Source organism: Schistocerca piceifrons, chromosome 2, assembly GCF_021461385.2.
Source record: "Schistocerca piceifrons isolate TAMUIC-IGC-003096 chromosome 2, iqSchPice1.1, whole genome shotgun sequence".
NCBI lineage: Eukaryota > Metazoa > Arthropoda > Insecta > Orthoptera > Acrididae > Schistocerca > Schistocerca piceifrons.
In genome coordinates, this window is record NC_060139.1 from 1,034,947,490 (window position 1) to 1,034,969,929 (window position 22,440).

The following is a 22,440-nucleotide window of genomic DNA, read 5'->3' on the forward strand; positions in this document are numbered from 1 at the left end:
CGCAGTTGATCTGTGTTGGCATATCGATATATCATTGTGAGCTGCACTGTGACGACGTCTTTGCGAATTTATTACAGGAAGTGCCGGAGACCATGATTTATCAAGATTGAAACCACTATCTCTATTAATTAAATTCGTCGTCAAGCGAATTTCAATTGCATCCTTCACTATCGAGTCCCAAAAGGATGATGTAGTTGCCAAAATTTCGACGTTGTCATACAACATACTGTGACCATTATCAATACAGTGCTCTGCCACTGCCGACTTGTTAGGTTGTAAAAGTCGTGTGTACCTGCGGTGTTCTGTACATCGGACAAACAACTCGTACTGTCCAAGAAAGATGTACAGAACACCGGAGGTACACACGACTTTTACAACCTAACAAGTCGGCAGTGGCAGAGCACTGTATTGATAATGGTCACAGTATGTTGTATGACAACGTCGAAATTTTGGCAACTACATCATTCTTTTGAGACTCGATAGTGAAGGAGGCAATTGAAATTCGCTTGACGACGAATTTAATTAATAGAGATAGTGGTTTCAATCTTGATAAATCATGGTCTCCGGCACTTGCTGTAATAAACTCGCAAAGACGTCGTCACAGTGCAGCTCACAATGATATATCGATATGCCCACACAGATCAACTGCGGAGTCATAGATACAACTCGAGCATTATACACGTCTCTGCCGCCGACCAACGTCTCTGGCGCATTTGCATCTGTGGCCGCATGCGCAGTCGCGCGGTACAACAGTATAAAGGGACGAAGCGAGCACTGGAGCGGCCGCCTCGCCTTCCTTGTACGCCTCCCGTCCCCCACGCGGATCCTCTACGACCTCATTCCTTTCCCCCATCTGCTCCTATTCCTCGAACATATCCGCATCCTCTACACCTCCCGCCGTCTTGAACCCCCTCACCCCCTGGTTGCTCCTCTCCTCTCCCATCCCCGCCCCCTTACCCGTCTTCACCGTTGTGTCCCCCCTACCCTCCATCTCTACACCCTACATCTCCTTTCCCAAGGTGGCTTCCATCAACTCCCTCTCCCGGATGATGCCCTCTCTCCCTCCATTTATCCCTCCTATCAACTCTGATCCTCACTCCCCCTCCTTTCCTCTGTCCTTTTCCCGGGCTCCCTCTCCCCCCTTCCATCCTCTTTCTTCCCCACCTCCCCTCTCTTTGCCCCCTTCTCTCCCCCGCATCCTTTTACATTTCCCTCCTCTGCCTCCTCTCATTCCCTCCCACGTCTGCCCTTCTCCCATCTTTATTAGTCCTCTCCCTCCTTGGTTCCCCCCCCCCCTTTTCGTTTTTTCCTCTCCTCCCTCCTTGTTTTTCCCCCTACTCCAGGTCCCCCCCCCCCATCTGCCTTGGGTCGGGAGTGCCATATTTGTGCCGCCTTTTTCGTGCAGTGTTTTACAGTGTGTTTTTCCAGTGCGTGCTCCGTGTTGTGTCTTTTGGGCAGTGTAGCGAACAGCCATCATACTGTCGCTGGGTGTGCTTTTTATCACTTGCGAACAGAAACCAGACTGTCGCCATGTTTTTTAATTGTGTGTCTACTATGTTACTTGTCTGATTCCTGTGTATTTTATCAACATTGCCATCCCCTTTTGCTTTCTGTTTTAACTTTCCGCATTTTTACGCAATTTTCCACTTTAAATCACCATTTTAACGCCTGTTTTTTCTTGTTTCTTTCTTCTTCCTTTTTTTTTAAAAAAGTCTGTAGGCTGTAGAGCAGCGTAGTAAGCTGCTGCCAGCCCACCCCCTTTGGGGGGAATTGAAAATCAATAAAGGAAAAAAAAAAATGGAGCGGCAATCTTGCGGCTCACTGAAGATGGCTGAACGTTATACAGCCGAAATATTAGAAGGAGATTTCTTGCGGCTGCACACGCGAAACTTAATGGAACAGTCTTTGCGCCGCCAAAACCTGAAGATTCACAACTCCCACAATGTTTATCTGTAGACTTTGCAAAAGTGCATTGAGTAAAAATTCTAGTCGAGAACCAGAGATGTCGCTGCGGATGTTACATTTAATATTATGGCGCACACTTTTGTTGCGAAACTGGCTGTAGGAGGCGAGTGGTAGGGGGACATGGATGAACCCGGGGTGGTGTTGGGAGGCCGCGCCCACTGCGCACAGTGTTACGGGCAGTCAGTGGGCACGAGTGGCACAGCGGGCGCCCGCGCTGCGCGGCCCCGTCCAGCTAGGCCGTGTTCTGCCCCTGCCGCTGCTCCCGCTGCTGCTGCTGCTGCTGTGCCTGCGATCAATAGCGGCGCCGCGCCGCGCCGCGCCAAGCAGCCAGCCGCGCCTCGACGCACCACTCCGCTCTGGCCTCTGCTCTGCTCTCCTCCTGCACTGCCCCTGCCCTGCTCTGCCCGCCGCCTGTACTGGCAGTGTTGTCTGTTGCCGCTGGGTCATTGTCCTCCGAGGCAGCGCATTCTCTCACCTCACGCGAAGACGCCACTGCAGCAAACTCACTCTGTACGGGCAGTAGACCCTCCAGCGGCATTGATTTGGTAAACGTGCTACGGACTGCCTCAAGGATTTGGATCCCTCGGGCAGGAAAATACACACCCAGGGTTTGAACGCAATGCCGCCTCGGTGTCTTCGGAGACCCAACGTGATTTTAAGCTTGACGCAGTACCCGAAAAATAGTAGTCCAGATACGGTTTTTACAACTTTGTTTTCGTCTATTTTAAGTATGTACCATAGTTTTATCGTTATTTATACAGATGGATCCCAGCAGGGGAATGCTCTCGCTTGTTGTGTGCTTTTCCCTGATAGGGTTTTTAAAGTACGTCCTCCACAACAATTTACAAATTATGATGCAGATTTATATGGTACTCTAATGGCACTGGAGAGGGTTCACAGACATCACCGTACGAGTTTTCTTGTCTGTTCCGACTATCTTAGTGCCCTGCAAGCGCTGCACCAAATGTATCCGGTAGACCCGCAGATTCAGCTCATCCGTGACTGCTCACAGCGGCTCCAACGCTGTGGCAAGGAGGTGATCTTTTGAAACTTCCTGGCGGATTAAAACTGTGTACCGGACCGAGACTCGAACACGGGACCTTTGCCTTTCGCGGGCAAGTGCTCTACCAACTGAGCTACCCAAGCACGACTCACGCCCCGTCCTCACAGCTTTACTTCTGCCAGTACCTCGTCCCCTACCTTTCTTTCAGGAGTGCTAGTTCTGCAAGGTTCGCGGGAGAGCTTCTGTAAAGTTTGGAAGGTAGGAGACGAGGTGCTGGCAGAAGTAAAGCTGTGAGGACGGGGTGTGAGTCGTGCTTGGGTAGCTCAGTTGGTAGAGCACTTGCCCGCGAAAGGCAAAGGTCCCGTGTTCGAGTCTCGGTCTGTCACACAGTTTTAATCTGCCAGGAAGTTTCATATCAGCGCACACTCCGCTGCAGAGTGAAAATCTCATTCTGGGGGTGGTCTGTTGCTGGGTACCTGGCCACACTGCACGCCATTATCTCATTTTCTGACGTGCATCATGCGTCAGTGGGAGACTGAATGGTTGCAGGTGGACAACAAACTGCTATCGCTCAAACCGACCATAAAAGCTTGGCGGACTTTGTGTCAGCCTCGCTGCTGGAAGGAGGTTTTGCTTACCAGACTGCGCATCGGACATAGCCCTTTCAGACATGGCTTTCTCCTCCGGGAGGAGGGTCCACCTTTCTGTGAAGTTTCTGGCGTGCCGCTTTCACTTCAGCATATTATGGCTACGTGTGTCCTGTATACTGATAATAGGGCAGCCCTTGGCCCCGCTGGAGATCTGCCCACCGTCCTCGCAGATACCGATACCAGTGTTAACAGAGTGGTGAAATTTTGTGAACTATCAGGCCTCATCCCTAAACTGGTGGGGAAGGGCGGCAGACTTTAGTACGTTATAAACTGCTCTGCATGTGGGGACACCCTTCGTCCCCACCCATGAGATTTCATGTTGACTCTTCGTCAGGGCGCTGGTGACCGTGGTGTCGAGCGCCTCCTCAACCCAACTCATCATCATCCAGCGGAATTGCACTGTTGGATATGAGCAAGTAACATCTACTTAACACACGCATCATACGAGGGGCGTTCAGTTAGCAAAAAAAAAAAAAAAAAAAAAAAAAAAAAGGTCCAAATGGCTCTGAGCACTATGGGACTTAACTTCTGAGATCATCAGTCCCCTAGACTTAGAAATCCGTAAACCTAACAAACCTAAGGACATCACACACATCCATGCCCGAGGCAGGATTCGAACCTGCGACCGTAGCGGTCGCGCGGTTCCAGACTGTAGCGCCTAGAACCGCTCGGCCACCCAAGCCAGCCAGTAAGTAAAGCAACAAGTTTATTTCTCGGCCAGTTTAGATTTAAGAAAATGCGGAATTTTTTCTACGTCATCACTGAATACTCCCGCTTCAGCCCCATGGTTTCATGAAGTTCCTAATTATACCGGCACTATACGTAGTCTTCAAAGCAGTCTGTGACAGAATTACAAAGTTACAAGCAATGGTCAAAGTTTTTATTCCTTCGGCCTGGATTTTAATTTCTTTTCGAAATTTCCCCTTGGTTTCCTTTATTCGTTCCCCAACGTACGAACAATAACATCGGATATAGTTACAACACCGCGGTGTGGGAACCCTACCGGGTAGGATTGTCGGAGGACATGGAAAAAGTGCAAAGATGGGCAGCCCGTTTAGTGTTATCGCGCAACAGGGGTCAGAGTGTCATTGCAATGATACGCGAGTTGGGGTGGCAGTCAGTGAAACAGAGGCGGTTTTCTTTGTGGCGAGATCTGTTTACGAAATTTCAAGCCCCTACTTTCTCAGAAAAAAAAAGGCTCTGATCACTATAGGACTTAACATCTGAGGTCATCAGTACCCTAGAACTTAGAACTACTTAAACCTAACTAACCTGAGGACATTACACACATTCATGACCGAGGCAGGATTCGAACCTGCGACCGTAGCGGTGGCGCGGTTCCTGACTATAGCGTCTAGAACCGCTCGGCCACACCGGCCGCCCCTACTTTCTCTTCCGAATGCGAAAATATTTTGTTGACACCCACCTACGTAGGGAGAAATGATTATTATAATAAAATAAGAGAAATCAGAGCTCGAACGGAAAGATTTAGGTGTTCCTTTTTCCCACGCGCCATTCGAGAGTGGAACGGTTGAGAAGTAGTATGAAAATGGTTCGATGAACCCTCTGCCAGGCACTTAAGCCTGATTTGCAAAGTAACCGTGTAGATGTAGGAGATGCGTTCCAGTCGGGGAACTGGTACTGAGTTTCTATCTGTCGAAAGCCACGGCGCTTGCAGAATCTCTACGGCGACTTGGCAGTGAACAAAAGCACGGTGAGTCGTTGGGCGAGACGCCCGTCATCGTCACAAGGTCGCGCAAAATCTGCCCGACCTCCCACTTGCCAGCCGGCCACACTCACCTGTGACTCCTGAACTGGCACTCTCATTCGAGGAGATCGTGGAATCACAGTCAAACATCTCGCTGGTCAACAGGGCGCCTCTATCGGTAGTGCTGACACACTCGTCCACCAGTTGGGGTACTCAAAGGTGTGTGCCTTCTGGGTTCCACAAAGAGCAGCGGAAGACCATCTGTGCGGAATTGCTTGTGTGTTACAGTGCTGATCGTGACAATGTCTTGTCGGACATCGTTACAAACGATGAGACATAGGTTCATCACTTCGAACCGGAAACAATGCAGCAATTCATGGAGCGGCGCCACACTACCTCTCCTCCGAAGTCCGAAGCCGCTCTCTGTGCCACTAAAGTCATGGCGACGGTGTTCTGGGGCTCTGAAGGGGTTATTCTGTTTGATGTCCTACCTCACGGTGCACCGATCAACTCTGAAGTGTATCCTGCTACCCTTAGTAAACTGAAGAAACGACTCCAGCGTGCTCAGCACCACAAAAATGTAAACGAACTTCTCCTTCTCCATGACAACGCAAAGCCTCACACTAATTTGTGCACTCGAGACGAGCTCACAAAGCTTCATTGTACTGTTGTTCGTCACCCACCGTTGAGCGCGGATTTCGCACCATCCGACTTCCACCTGTTTGGCCCGATGAAGGATGAATTCCACGGGATGATGTGGAGGTTACTGATGCAGCAAGAAGTTGGCTCCGACGTGGACCAGCGGAGCGTTACCAGGCGGTCATACAGGCCCTCACAGTAAGGCGGCGTAGGACAGACGCACTGAACGGAGATTATGTTGACAAATAGGGTTTTGTAGTCAAGAGTATGGAATAGTATTGTGTATTGGAATCCTGGATAAGAGCAACATGCTCTCAGAGAAAAAAAGTTTCTTTACTTAAAGAACGCCCTCGTACGATAAAGGCACTCGCAATCAGTTGTCTTAGTTGCTGCTGGATCCACAATGTTGTGTGAAACTTTTTCGTTTTCGACATTTCTTCAAGACCTGAGGTGGATATATTCAAGAGAGGGTTGCAAAAACCGCTACCTGCTCCAACAACGTGGCTACAAGTGCTTCCCAAGGCCCACTACTTCGGAAAGATGCGAAGCAGGAGTTCAAAATGTGCAAATGTGTGTGAAATCTTATGGGACTTAACTGCTAAGGTCATCAGTCCCTAAGCTTACACACTACTTAACCTAAATTATCCTAAGGACAACCACACACCCATGCCCGAGGGAGGACTCGAACCTCCGCCGGGACCAGCCGCACAGTCAACGACTGCAGCGCCCAAGACCGCTCGGCTAATCCCGCGCGGCGAAGGAGGAGTAAAAAATGTTAATGTAGGTTAATTGTTACAAAAAAGAAGACAGCAACCAGCCACTATTACAACTGCTATTTATTTAGGTAAACATCGCCGTAACCGGTTTCGAACTGGCAAGTTCATCCATCATCAGACGACTGTTCACATGATTTGCAAGATACACTTTACATCATCGGCAGTTTCCGATTTTTATTCTTCCACTGTGGCGAAATATTCTTCCACTGTAGCGAAATATTCTTGGTGTGTTGGTGACGTCGAAAATTGCGCGCGATTTTGTTGCCAAATTGCAGGATTGTATTATTATATTATATCACTATATATTATATTACATTCCAAATTTGAAAGCCGGCCGGGGTGGCCGAGCGGTTCTAGGCGCTACAGTCTGGAGCCGCGCGACCGCTACGGTCGCAGGTTCGAATCCTGCCTCGGGCATGGATGTGTGTGCTGTCCTTAGGTTAGTTACGTTTAAGTAGTTCTAAGTTCTAGGGGACTGATCACCACGGCAGTTAAGTCCCATAGTGCTCAGAGCCATTTTCCAAATTTGAAAAATACAGTCCTGCAACTTCGCAACAAAATCGCGCGGAATTTTCGACGGCACCAACACACCAAGAATATTTCGCCAGAGTGGAAGAATAAAAACCGAAAACTGCCGATTATGTAAAGTGTATCTTGCAAATCATGTGAACAGCCGTCTGGTGATGAACTTGCCAGTTCGAAACCGGTTATGGCGCTGTTTACCTAAATAAAGAGCAGTATTAATAGTGACTGGTTGCTGTCTTCTTCTCTGTAAGAATTAACCTACATTAATTGTACACAGCCACGGTCTCACTATGTCAGTTTTAGACAAAATAGTAAAGAATCTTATTTTTACGTAATACTAGTGGCTCCGGTTTGCCACGGGAAATGCTAGGTACGAGCTGTATACGGAAAGCAAGGTCCGATTGGGTGCGAAGTGCAAACCACTGTGAGCTTTGCACAGATGTGTTGGGGAGTGTGTGCGGTATGCACGTCGATCGCGCCACGTCGCTCTTTTCAATTCAGAACGCACACTTAGCACGTTAATATGCTTACAAGGGAACCTCCCCATCGCACCCCCCTCAGATTTAGTTATAAGTTGGCACAGTGGATAGGCCTTGAAAAACTGAACACAGGTCAATCGAGAAAACAGGAAGAAGTTGTGTGGAAGTACGGAAAAAATAAACAAAATATACAAACTGAGTAGTCCATGCTCAAGATATGTAACATTAAGGATAGTACTACCTTAGTAGCGCCGTGGTCCTGTGGTTAGCGTGAGCAGCTGTGGAACCAGAGGTCCTTGGTTCGACTCTTCTCCCGAGTCAAAATTTTAATTTTTTATTTTCAGACAATTATCAAAGTTCAGACACACACACACAATCAACTTCGTTCTCCAAAATTCCAGGACATGTTCAGATTTGCTTGGACATATGCAGGATTTGACGGTCTACACACGGAAAAATTTGAAAACGTTAAGAACATATGTTTTGACAGAGCACAGAGAAAACTGTGCGACTGTTGCAGTCATTTGTTGCAGTTTATGTGACAAACTCTTATGTTTTCATCACTTTTTTGGGAGTGATTATCACATCCACAAGAAAACCTAAATCGTGCAAGGTAGAAGAATCTTTTTACCTATTCGCCAAGTGTACAAGTTAGGTGGGTCGACAACATATTCCTGTCATGTGACGCACATGCCGTCACCAGTGTCGTATAGAATATATCAGACGTGTTTTCCTGTGGAGGAATCGGTTGACCTATGACCTTGCGATCAAATGTTTTCGGTTCCCATTGGAGAGGCACGTCCTTTCGTCTACTAATCGCACGATTTTGCTGTGCGGTCGCAATACACAGACACTAAACTTATTACAGTGAACAAAGACGTCAGTGAACGAACGGACAGATCATAACTGCGAAAGTAAAAAAAATTAAATTTTTCATTCGAAGGAGGACTTGAACCAAGGATCTCTCGTTCCACTGCTGCTCACGCTAACCACGGGACCACGGCGCTCCTGATCTCATACTGTCCTTGATGTTGCATATGTTGCACATAGACTACCCAGTTTGTATATTTTGCTTATTTTTTTCATAGTTCCACACAACTTCTTCCTGTTCTCTTGATTGATCTGTGTTCAGTTTTTCAAGGCCTATCCACTGTGCCAACTTATAACTAAATCTGAGGGGGCTGCGATGGGGAGGTTCCCTTGTTAGAATATAATGCCTCTCACAAGTATGAGGGCTTGGTGAGAGTTTTCGCGTGATTTCATTTTGCCCACATGATGTTACTGTCACGGGTTTCCTTCTTCGTGACTGTGTTCGGCCGCGCTCAGCAGGAGCAATGAAGATGCTCATACGGCGTTTTCGATGGGAAGTGTTTGATTACCTACAATACACCCCGTAACTGGCTGCTCCCGCTGACATATCTGCTCAACATGAACCGCTGGGCATGAACTTTTTGACACCGACAACGAACCGTAAATCAGTGTAGAGAATTGGCCGAAAGCAGTGGCGGCTCCCTCGTATGACGAAAGTATTCGAAAGTTGGTACAACGCTACGCTAAATGTCTGAGTCAGGGTGGGCACAACGTGGAAAAGTAGCTGGAAGGTGTTGCTAAATGTTGCGAACAAAACATCTTTGATTTTCACAGTGGTTTCCATTTCGCGACCGATCGCACCATACTTAGAGAACAGCCCTCGCATCTCTAGGCAGACGACGTGTCCCGCGTAGTGATAGTAAAATATACAGGGTGTCCCAGGTTGAATGGTCGGTATTCTGCAATATGGCAGGAACGATCATTCGAACCAGTAAACTCTAGTACACATGGGCTCTGAAATGGTTAGCGTAAGAGCTATGAGTACTTTTTCATCTTCGCTCCTGTGAAGCTCATCTCTCCTACTGAACAAGTGCTCATAGCTCTTAAGATATTCATTTTAGAGCTCACGTGTACTAGAGTTTATTGGTTCGAATGATTGTTCCTGTTACATTTCTGAATAGTAAATTTTCCTCATGGGACACCCTGTGTACTTAAGCTTTCCTTGTGAAGCAGTCACCTACCAGCGGACAGAACTGCCGCATTCTTATCTTAAGGAACACAAATTAACTTTGAATTTACTTGGCTAGAATATACGGATCAACTGATTTCGCTTTCTGTATTAAAAACTTGACGATACTGCTTTGCTTCTTTCAGTAGGTATTAATTATGTTATATGCTAAGAAAAACGAATTTATTATGTTTGCTTTGTGATTTGGGTGCCTACACATTACATGTGATTTTGTATTGTTTACTGACAAATATGCCTACAAAACGGTTGTCTCAACGTACCAGAACGGATAAAAGACTGAGGACTCTGCGGTCTCAAGAACCCAATGAAGGTGGTGAATCGAGACTTGCCGTGGTTCGAAACATCAGGCTTTAAGTCGCTCTTCGGAAACTCATTCCGGAAGTGAAGTGCGATGTACCTCTGACGGAGAGCATCATGCAATTATCTCGCTCCTCACAAGGGAACCTCCCCATTGCACCCCCCTCAGATTTAGTTATAAGTTGGCACAGTGGATAGGCCTTGAAAAACTGAACACAGATCAATCGAGAAAACAGGAAGAAGTTGTGTGGAAGTATGAAAAAATAAGCAAAATATAAAAACTGTGTAGTTTATGCGCAAAATAGGCAACAACAAGGAAACAAAGCTCACGGGTGGCCTGGTCCCGTGGTTAGCGTGAGGAGCTGCGGAACGAGAGGTCCTTGGGTCAATCCTTCCCTCGGGTGAAAAGTTTAATTTTCAGTTTATGTGACAAACGCTTATGTTTTCATCACTTTTTTGCGAGTGATTATCACATCCACAAGAAAAGCTAAATCGGGCAAGGTAGAAGAATCTTTTTACCCATTCGCCAAGTGTACAAGTTAGGTGAGTCGACATGCCTTCACAAGTGTCGTATAGAATATATCAGACGTGTTTTCCTGTGGAGGAATCGGTTGACCTATTATCTTGCGATCAAATGTTTTCGGTTCCCATTGGAGAGGCACGTCCTTTCGTCTACTAATCGCACGGTTTTGCGGTGCGGTCGCAAAACACAGACAGTAAACTTATTACAGTGAACAGAGACGTCAATGAACGAACGGACAGATCATAACTTTGCGAAAATAAAGAACGTAAATTTTTCACCCGAGGGAAGACTTGAACCTAGGACCTCTCATTCTGCAGCTGCTCACGCTAACCACGAGACCACGGCGCTCCTTAATTGACATTATCCTTGATATTGCCTATCTTGCACATGGACTACTTAGTTTGTATATTTTGCTTATTTTTTCATAGTTCCACACAACTTCTTCCTGTTTTCTCGATTGATCTGTGTTTAGTTTTTCAAGGCCTATCGAATTTGCCAACTTATAACTAAATCTGAGGGGGGTGCGATGGGGAGGTTCCCTTGTCAGAACCCTTCAATCATAGAGGCTTAAAGCTACCTGTCTCCAACGTAATATCACAGGAGATTCTAAAGAGGACTGATACGGGCGAGCGAGTTTTTATGCCCTGAAACTGGCTAATTCCTAACCATGCCATTGCGCTTTAAACGTGTACAAGTCCCGGTGAACTTCTTTCATGCGACGACCGTAAACAAAGCTAAGGCCAGACGCTACATGTTGGGGGCGTGGACGTTAGTGCCAGCTGATTTTCGCATGGCCAGCTGTACACGTGGCTGTCTCCCGTTTCAGTGAAGCAAACTAGCTCTTCGTTCATACCGCCAATCATACTACTTCAAAAGTTTTGTACAAAGAAACTTGAGTCAAAAATAAATTCCACGCGTACAAAGTCTATAAATAAATACCCGAGCAACACTGGTGTTCTCAATTTGAGTTGATTAGAAGAGGTGAAAGAATACGGCTGTGTCACACTCCCTTGTTGATCATTATCGGTCTTGTCCTCTTTTTTTTTTTTTTTTTTTTTTTTTTTTTTTTTTTTTTTTTTTTTTTCCCTCTCCGTAAGGTGATACAAATTCTTTGTTTGGACTCTAGGGAGAGATTTTATGTACCGTACGAGATCACAGTTGGTTGAAGCTGCGGAAGCCTCAGCTGTCTATTTAAAACAGTAGGAAAGGCATTTTGTGCGGATCGCGCGTACAGTAGCAGGAGAAGCGCTTCCCGGCAGCTGTGGTGGCATCTCCTCGGCTCATGACGTTCAACTTGGTCGTCCTCGTCTTCAGAGGCCGGCGCGCTTACTTTGCGAACCACAACTCGACGACCGGCTGTGCCAAGTGGTGCTGCTAATCGAAATGGCTGGGAGAGAGTTCCGGCGCCAAACTCAGCGGAGACGGAACACTTGGCGGGGCTGTCTGCAGGCGGCGGGGGCAATTCTGGAGGCGGCAGAGATTCTAGCGGCAGCAAGCAGTGCACACACCGAGTCGTAAGTTTCCGCGGAACCGTTCAGCGGCTGGAAATTATCTTCCGTCGTATCGTGTAACTTACAGACACTGCGCAACGAGAGAGAGAGAGAGAGAGAGAGAGAGAGAGAGAGAGAGAGAGAGAGAGAGAAAGTGCTCCCGTTGTTAGGACCCTTGCTGTTGATGTTGTATATTAAGGACCGTGCAGACCATATGAGACTTTTCGCAGTACGGTCTGATAAAATCTGCACAAATGTTCGTGATGACTGGGTGTTGTGTGATGTCCTTAGGTTAGTTAGGTTTAAGTAGCTCTGAGTTCTAGGGGACTGATGACCTCAGATGTTAAGTCCCATAGTGCTCAGAGCCATGTGTGTGCACAAATGTTCAGCCGATTTTTTTTTTTTTTTGTTGATAAGATTTCATCATCATCTTGTGAGTGTTCAACGGCTGGTGCCGCTTCTCGTTTCCCATATTCCACTTCTTCCGACCATGCCAGTTTCCTTCTTGTAGTCCTGTGGCATCCACCGCGTTCTGGACGTCTCGACTCCAACTCCGACTACTTGCTCCGTGCTTTCTTCTTCCCCTTGGGACGCACTGCTTTCCTTTGGCCGTCGGCTGACGTCCACCCGTTATAAGTGTCCATACCATTTTAGACGTTTCATCCTGGTGGTGTCTGTTATTGGTTTATCGACACCCATAGCCTCTATGATGTTGGTGTCTGGCACACGGCCCACCTCGGGGACGCCACATCTTGGTTTGAAAAGTTGCGAGCAACTTGTTTCGCTGATGCTTGTTATTGCCCATATTTCTGCCCCGTACGTAGCGTTGTTTTTAACAGCTGCTCGATTCATCACCCATTCGGTCCTTTTTGTTACTTTTTACTCCAAAGGACCGCGTTCAGCTCTCGTATAGCCCTTGTGCCTTGTCCTGTTTTATTATTTATTTCACCTTCACTTTTCCCATTTGAAGCCATAACAACACACAAGTATAAAAGATTTACATCTCCTGGTCTTGTTGGCTGCAAGCTCCAGATCCTCTATGTTATTGTTGCCAACCTTCACATGTTCGGTTTTTGTCAACCTAATTGTAAGGCCCCATCTTTCATATTCCTCTTTTTAACTTCCGAAACATGTACCCAGGATCATCCTGGCCTCCTGCTACGAAGACCTCATTATCAGCGAAGAGAAGTGTAGTGTCACCGCCAGACACCACACTTGCTAGGTGGTAGCCTTTAAATCGGCCGCGGTCCGTTAGTATACGTCGGACCCGCGTGTCGCCACTATCAGTGATTGCAGACCGAGCGCCGCCATACGGCAGGTCTAGAGAGACTTCCTAGCACTCGCCCCAGTTGTACAACCGACTTTGCTAGCGATGGTTCACTGACAAAATACGCTCTCATTTGCCGAGACGATAGTTAGCATAGCCTTCGTCTACGTCATTTGCTACGACCTAGCAAGGCGCCAGTACCAGTTACTATTGATACTGAATCATGTACAGTCAAGAGCGACGCTCATCATTAACGGATTAAAGTTAAGTATTCCACCAGCTACGTCCGTTTTTTCTAAAGTCTAATTTCCTTGTCCTGTTCCAGACCTCACGCCAGCCTGCGTGAGCTAAAACGCGTGCCTTTCGGCTTCCTCTAGTAAACCAGTGTTGGCTCTCCTGCCAACCCACAACAAGAAGTGTGTACTAGATTTGATCCTCTACAGGGACGCCCAAGCCTCCACATCTGCTCCTTCAGGCTTTACGTGCGTCCTCCACACAGATTTTAAATAGCGTCGGTGGTATAGTACACCTTCGGCGTATCCCTTCTGTAACAGGAAACTCTGAATTTCCTGCTCTTGCGGCACTCAGACGTTCCCTTTAGAACTACTGAACTGCTTTGGTGTAAATAGTTGACATGCCGCTATTCTTCATATTTGTCCACCTCTAGTACCACTTCAGAGGCCTTTTGGAAATCCACGAAGACTAAATGGGTCTCTATTTTAAAGTGGTGCAAAGGTAGGAAACTTGCTTAAAAAGTCGCAAAACAAGAAAACATATCACTACATAATCACTAAGTCACGATTGGAATCGGTCAACTCTTACATGAGTGTAACAGTTTCGGGGGATATGCATTGGAAGCTCGTACATAGGTAAAGCAAGTGGCAGATTTCGGTTCGGTGGCAGAATACCAGGGAAATGCAATCAACATAGAAAGGAGACTTGCCAAACAGTCGTGTGAACCGCCCTAGGCGATGGCCGTGGTCGGGAACGGATATATTAAGTCTGTTTTACACCGTGTGAACACAAGCATCATCGAACGATAATTCTCTTTGGCGTTAATGGTAGGCGAGCGCGAGCAAACTGCATTCGTTGGTGTTCGACTCGCATCCGCTAGTGTTCCGCTGATAAACCGTCTTTTAACGGACTATTAGAAGAAGTTCGCGCCATTTCCGCCGCGGCGCTAGTAGTTCAGAAAGCTGCCGTCTCTTATCTTTTCTACTATTGTTGTTGCCATGAGTACCTCGAACGATGGAGTGGTTTGAAGAGAATGTAATGTTGCTGGCAGAGGGATATAGATATCATAGCGGCTTCTGGAACCCAATAAATTCACAGGCCAAATGCCAAAGGAGAAGAAATGTGATTCGTAGAAAATTGCCGGAGCACTCCAATGTCTAACTCGGGACACGATGAAGACAATAAACTCATTAAATGCTTGTATCTGCGGAAAGTATATTAAGATGAGAAAAAGTCATTGGATACTTTCTAGTATCGAATCGGACCTCATTTTTCCCGGTGTAGTGCAGCAACTCGACATGAAATGGATTCAACAAGCCGTTGGAAGTCCCCTGAAGAAATAGTGAGCCATGCTGCATCTAAAACCGCCCACAATTGGAAAAGTGTTTCCGGTGCAATGTTTCGTACACGAACTGACGTCCCGATTATGTCCCTTAAATACTCGGTGGGATTCATGTCGGGCGATGCGCGTGGCCAAATCATTCGCTCGAATTCAAATGGTTCAAATGGCTCTGAGCACTATGGGACTTAACATCTGAGGTCATCAGTCCCCTAGAACTTAGAACTACTTAAACCTAACTAACCTAAGGACATCACACACATCCATGCTCGAGGCAGGATTCGAACCTGCGACCGTAGTGGTCGCGCGGTTCCAGACTGAAGCGCCTAGAACCGCTCGGTCACATCGGCCGGCTCGCTCGAATTGTCCAGAACGATCTTACCAGTCGCTGATAATTGTGACCCAGTGACAAGTTTCGGAACATGAAGTCCTTGAATGACTGAAAATTGTCTACAAGTAGTCGAACCTTTTCCAGTCAATGATCGGTTCTGTAGGACCAGAGGACCCAGTCCATTCCGTGTAAACACAGCGCACACCAGTATGGAGCCAAACTAGCTTGCACAGTGACTTGTGGACAACTTGAGTCCGAGGCTTCGTTGTGTCTGCACCACTTTCGATTCCTAACATTAGGTCTTACCAACTGGAATCGGGACTCATCTGGTCCGGCCGCGGTTTCCCGGTTGTCTAGCGTCTAACTGGTGCGGTCACGATCTCAGACGATTTCCTGCTGTTAGCAAAGGTACTCGGGTCGGTCGCCTGCTGCCGTAGTCCGTTAACGCAACATTCCGCCGCACTGTGCTAACGGATACGTTTGTCGTTCGTCCCACATCGATATCTGCGATTATATCACGCAGTGTTGACAGTCTGTTGGCGCTGACAACTCTACGCAAACGCCGTTGCCCTCGGTCGTAAAGTGAAGCTCTTTCGCCACTGCATTGTCCATGGTGCAGGTGAAAGGTAATACCTGAAATCTGGTATTCTCGGCACACATTTCACACTATGGAACTGTTGTTGTTGTGGTCTTCAGTCCTGAGACTGGTTTGATGCAGCTCTCCATGCTACTCTATCCTGTGCAAGCTTCTTCATCTCCCAGTACCTACTGCAACCTACATCCTTCTGAATCTGCTTAGTGTATTCATCTCTTGGTCTCCCCCTACGATTTTTACCCTCCACGCTGCCCTCCAATACTAAATTGGTGATCCCTTGATGCCTCAGAACATGTACTACCAACCGATCCCTTCTCCTGGTCAAGTTGTGCCACAAACTTCTCTTCTCCCCAATCCTATTCAATACTTCCTCATTAGTTATGTGATCTACCCATCTAATCTTCAGCATTCTTCTGTAGCACCACATTTCGAAAGCTTCTATTCTCGTCCAAACTATTTATCGTCCATGTTTCACTTCCATACATGGCTACACTCCATACGAATACTTTCAGAAATGACTTCCTGACACTTAAATCAATACTGGATGTTAACAAATTTCTCTTGTTCAGAAACGCTTTCCTTGCCATTGCCAGCCTACATTTTATATCCTCTCTCTATGGAACTAGGAATATTTAATTCCCTAATGATTTCTCAAATTATCATTCCACGTTCAAAGTCTGTTAATTTGCGTCGTGCCTCCATAATCACGTCGGAAACCTTTTCACATAAATCACCTGCGTACAAATGACACCTCCTCCAATGCACTGCCCTTTTATACCTTGTGTGCGCGATACTGTCGCCATTTGTATGTGTGCATATCGCTATCCCATGACTTTTGTCACCTAAGTGTAGAGAGAATAAGCTTTGTACTTACTTTTATTAAAGGGAAAAGCGCAATAAATTTCCTTGAAAGTTAGCAAGTGCGAGTATGTATCTGCTATGTTGATTAAAATTAAGAATATGCGAAACACATGATCATTTTCATTTGTTGCGTTCATGGTAGCTGCACTTACATGTGTGATGGATCACAGTTGTGTGTGTGTGTGTGTGTGTGTGTGTGTGTGTGTGTGTGTGTGTGTGTGTGTGTGTGGTGTCACCGCCAGACACCACACTTGCTAGGTGGTAGCCTACAAATCGGCCGCGGTCCGTTAGTATACGTCTGACCCGCGTGTCGCCACCATCAGTGATTGCAGACCGAGCGCCGCCACACGGCAGGTCTAGTCTAGAGAGACTCCCTAGCACTCGACCCAGTTGTACAGCCGACTTTGCTAGCGATGGTTCACTGACAAATTACGCTCTGTTGCCGAGACGATAGTTAGCATAGCCTTCAGCTACGTCATTTGCTACGACCTAGCAAGGCGCCATTATCAACTGCTATTTATCTTGTGATGCATGTACCGTCAGACCGATGTTCACCAATTATGGATTAAAGTTAAGTATTCCAGAAGCCACGTACTATTTTTGCTACTATAAAGACCTTGACATTTTCCAGACCTCACGCCATCCTGCGTGAGCTTAAACGCATCCCTTTCGGCTACCTCGTAGTGGCTTGGCTGTCTCGCCAAGTCACAACAGTGCGTGCGTGCGTGCGTGTGTGTGTGTGTGTGTGTGTGTGTGTGTGTGTGTGTGTGTGTGTGTGTGTGTGTATTCCTAAGGGACCAAACCGCTTAGGTAATCGGTCCCTAGACTTACACACTACTTAAACTAACTTAATATAACTTATGCTAAGAACAACATACACACCCATGCCCGAGGGAGGACTCGAACTTCCGGCTGGAGGGGCCGCACAGTCCGTGACACGACGTCACAAACCGCGCGGCCACTCCGCGCGGCGATCTCAGTTATGTTACAGATTTTTTATGATTGATAAGAATGGTTTACCCAAGATAACGCTATCTTCTCTCTAACAAACTACATACATCAAAAACAAGTTTTGCATTACTTCGGTTCCGAGAGTTCCGGAACCCGTACAGAAAATCGGTATAGAGATCAACATATACATCATTTCCGCCCTTTTTGTTGCTCATGGAAACCACACATTGCATGTTGTACCACAATACAGAACAAGACCTTCGGAGGTCCAGATTGCTGTACACGCCGGTACGTCTAATACCCGGTAGCACGTCCTCTTGCATTGATGCATGCCTGTATTCATCATGGCATACTATCTACTAGTTCATCAAGGCACTGTTGGTCCAGATTGTCCCACTCCTCAACGGCGATTCGGCGTAGATCCCTCAAGTGGTTGTTGGGTCACGTCGTCCATAAACAACCCTTTCCAATCTATCTCAGGCTTGTTCGATAGGGTTCATGTCTGAAGAACATGCTGACCACTATAATCGACTGATGTCGTTATCCTGAAGGAAGTCATTCACAAGATGTGCACGATGGGGGCGCGAATTGTCGTCCATGAAGACGAATATCTCGCCAATATGCTGACGATATGGTTGCACTACCGGTCGGAGGATGGCATCCACGTATCGTACAGTCGTTACGGCGCCTTCCATGACCACCAGCGGCGTACGTCGGTCCCACATAATGCCACCCCAAAACAGCAGGGAACCTCCACCTTCCTGGACTCGCTGGACAATGTCTCTAAGGCGTTTAGCCTGACAGGGTTGTCTCCAAACACTTGCCGACGATTGTCTGGTTGAACGCATATGCGACACTCATCGGTGAAGAGAATGTGATGCCAGTCCTGAGCGGTCCATTCGGCATATTTTTGTGCCCTTCGGTATCGCGCTGCATGGTGTCGTGGTTGCAAAGATGTACTTCGCCATGGACGTCGGGAGTGAAGTTGCGCATCATGCAAACTATTGCGCACAGTTTTAGGCGTTACACGACGTCCTGTGGCTGCACGAAAAGAGTTATTCATCATGGTGGTGTTGCTGTCAGTGTTCCTCCGAGCCATAATCCGTCGGTAGCGCTCATCCACTGCAGTAGTAGCCCTTGGGCGGCCTGAGCGAGGAATGTCATCGATAGTTCCTATCTCTCTGTGTCTGCTCCATGTCCGAACAACATCGCTTTGCTTCATTCCGAGACGCCTGGACACTTCCCTTGCTGAGAGCCGTTCCTGACACAAAATAACAATGCGAACGCGATTGAACTGCAGTATTGACCGTCTCAGCATGGCTGAACTACAGACAACACGAGCAGTGTACCTCCTTCCTGGTGGAATGACTGGAACTGACCGGCCGTCGGATCCCCTCCGTCTGATAGGCGTTACTCATGCGTGGTAGTTTACACCTTTAGGCGGGTTTAGTGACACTCTGAACAGTCAGAGGGACTGTGTCTGTGATACAATATCCACAGTCAAAGTCTATCTTCAGGAGTTCTGGGCCGGCCGGTGTGGCCGAGCTGTTCTAGGCGGTTCAGTCCGGAACCGCGCGACCGCTACGGTCGCAGGTTCGAATCCTGCCTCGGGCATGAATGTATGTGATGTCCTTAGGTTAGTTGGGTTTAAGTAGTTCTAAGTTCTAGGGGACTGATAACCTCAGATGTTAAGTCCCATAGTGCTCAGAGCCATTTGAACCATTTGAATCATGAGTTCTGGATCCGAGGTGATACAAAATTTTTTTTTGATGTGTGTATATACAGGGTTTGTATATAGTTTGCGACCTTTCGGAGTATCCATGGGGCCCATGGAACGATGTGACGGCCGAAATCTTCACCGAACATCTGCCATGTTTCACTCTTGAGACGCAAACATCGCGAGAAAAGGATGTATGAGCAGAAATCATGCAGGTTGCGCTGCTGTACTTTGCCATGAGCGGCCTCTGTGCAATGCTCTCAGTACGTTGCTAGTGTCGGTCGTGATGAGACCAGTGTTCGATGTAGTTGTGAGCTAAGTGATTTCGAATGTAGACAGATTGTTGGTGTTTGTACGGTGGATGCTTCCGTAAGAATGGCACCTTGTGTGTGTTTGTGGGAGGGGGGGGCATTGTATCAAAGATTTATACCGCATACTGGGAAAGCGGCGAAACACCTTCCGCAAAATCATAAGGCGGAAGAAAGTCTCTCTTGAGTGATAGTGGCAGACGGTCATTGATGAGGAGGATGTAGCGAAAAATGATATGCAGAAGTCTCTGCAGAACTGAACGTCCCATTCGTGAACCCTGTCAGCTCCAAAAGAACGCGAAGGGAGCCGCAGAAGCAGGGATTTGCAAAGGAAGCTGGAATTCCAACACTGCAAACTCCCGTAACAGAGAAACCTCGTGCCGAATCTGTAAAACCTGGACAATGGAACTTTGGTAGAAAGTGTTGTGTCTAGGCAAGACAGCAGCCTAGACACAATGAGAGGAAGCCGAAAGGCACGCGCTTAAACTCAAGCAGGCTGGCGTGAGGTCTGAAACAGGATACGTAATGAATGCTATAAAGAAAAGTACGTAGCTTCTGGAATACTTAACTTTAATCCATAATTGTAGAACATCGCTCTTGATGATACATGTTATAACCACAATATATATAGCAAAGGATTATGGCGCCTTGCTAGGTCGTAGCAATTGTAGCTGAAGGCTATGCTAACTATCGTCTCGGCAACTGAGTGAGTCTTCGTCAGTGTAGCATCGCTAGCAAAGTCGGCTGTACAACTGGGGCGAGTGCTAGTACGTCTCTCTAGACCTGCCGTGTGGTGGCGCTCGGTCTGCGATCACTGACAGTGGCGACACGCGGGTCCGACGTATACTAACGGACCGCGGCCGATTTAAAAGCTACCACCTAGCAAGTGTGGTGTCTGGCGGTGACACCACAGAAAGTAATTTGGTCAGATGAGTCAGGTGTCACACTGTTTCCAATTTCTGGCCAAGTTTGCGTCCCAAGAGTGAAACATGGCGGAGGTCCGGTGATCGTATCGTACCCGATGGGCTCCATGGTTACTCTGCAAGGTGGCGTTACTGCTGAGAATTGTGTGATCATGTTGGGCGATCAGGTCCATCCCATGATGATATGTTTGTTCCCCAGTGGTGATTCTGTGTTTCAAAACGACCCGGCGCCTGTTCACACAGCTACCATCGTCCAGGACCGGTTTTGTGAGCACGAGGCTGAATTGCCGCATATCCCCTCGCCTCCCCAGTCCCGAGACCTCAACATTATTCTTTGTGATGTACTTTGTAGAAAAGGCTGCTTGATCGGTGCCCACCTCAATGATCGTTACCTGCACTTCCCACTATTTTGCAGGACAATTGTAAGATTCCCATGAACATCATACAGGTCCTGTGTTTATCCATTCCGAGATGACAGGAAGCTGTTTTGAATGCCAACGGTATTACGCACGGTAATGTGTTTGGCCTCTGGTATTTCCATATTTTTGTCGTCCCTTGTAGCAGATTTTATCGATAGCTTATGTGACATGTTGTACGTATATTTCACATTTCGTTAATGATGTTTTACTGGCGTTATCTTCAGTGTTCATACTTCAATGAAGTCCTTGGTGTGCTTCGAAAAGTGCCTGAGATAAAGCAGATACGAAATGCGAAACAGTCACTACAGTAAAGTAAATGTCCCTAGTTGTTAATACTAGCCTTTTTTGGGGTTATGTTGGATGTCGGTAATTAGTGTTCTTCCTTTAAATTTTCTCTTCAGTTGTAATGAGAAGCCAAAGAAAAACTCCAGCCGACATATTTGCAAAGTTTTGAAATGAAAACTGGAGCTGCAATTCAGTGTTAGTGCAGTGCAGTGCAGGCACTTAAATTCTACTTTTCCTACGCCATTTTGCATGCTTACGAGTAGAACTCGGCAGGTACCATAAGCCCATTTCCAAGAAACTTCGCCCAGTGAAAGACGAGGCAGAATAAAGGAACACGCGTTTCGGCTAATCCGTAGATACTCTACCGTTTCTGAGAAAAGAACTCTCAAAGTTTTCTTCACAATCTAGATGTCTTGTAGCGGTCGATAAACTCAGCCAAACGGGTGGCGCTGTGGCTAGCGTAGCGGCCTCCAACTTTTGCGTCGCGTGTTCGAAACCCATAATTGTTTTTATTTATTTTATTTTCATTTATCTAGTCATGCCTGTAGAAGATTACTACAGTAATACTTCTTATCAAGTTAGGGTTTGGAAGGGAGTTATATTGATTGTCAATCACAAATGTATTCCACAATAAGTGTCACGCATTTGTTAAATAATACATGTGTGTTTGGTAAATCTACATATTTTTGTTTTTCGTTCTTATATTTTTTCTATCTTCTATTAGATTCTTCAGGAAGATTTTGTGCATTCCCTCCCATTATACTGATCCTAGAAACATACGAAACATAGAAATTCGCAACACCACGCACAAAGGCAGGTTTGCCACAGTGACATTTCTTCGCATAAACCTCACTCCGGAAAGAAACGTCATTGACACTGCTGAAAATTTTACGCGTTGGCAATAATTCCATGCAAAATACGCATAACGGATCACGTTTCCGGAAACTGACGCTTGTATTTAATTACGAATCAAGATAAACTAAAGGAATTTCACCGAAAACAATTGTAAATAATTTTTCATTCATTTATTGTTTTTTGTTTAATTTACTCGCTAGATATACTATTAGTAGACGAATAAGGACAATTTTATTTCATA

The 22,440-nt window shown here is 46.8% G+C and overlaps 1 protein-coding gene across 1 annotated transcript in view; it reads right to left on the minus strand.

The window, feature by feature from the left end:
- Positions 1 to 2,197: 2,197 nt before the first annotated feature.
- The window catches only part of LOC124776103 (aspartate and glycine-rich protein-like), a 51,769-nt gene continuing 31,526 nt past the window's right edge, over positions 2,198 to 22,440 (minus strand). The window contains exon 3 of the mRNA XM_047250945.1: positions 2,198 to 2,251. Coding sequence (XP_047106901.1) covers positions 2,198 to 2,251 — 54 coding nt within the window. The remainder of the gene's footprint in view (positions 2,252 to 22,440) is intronic.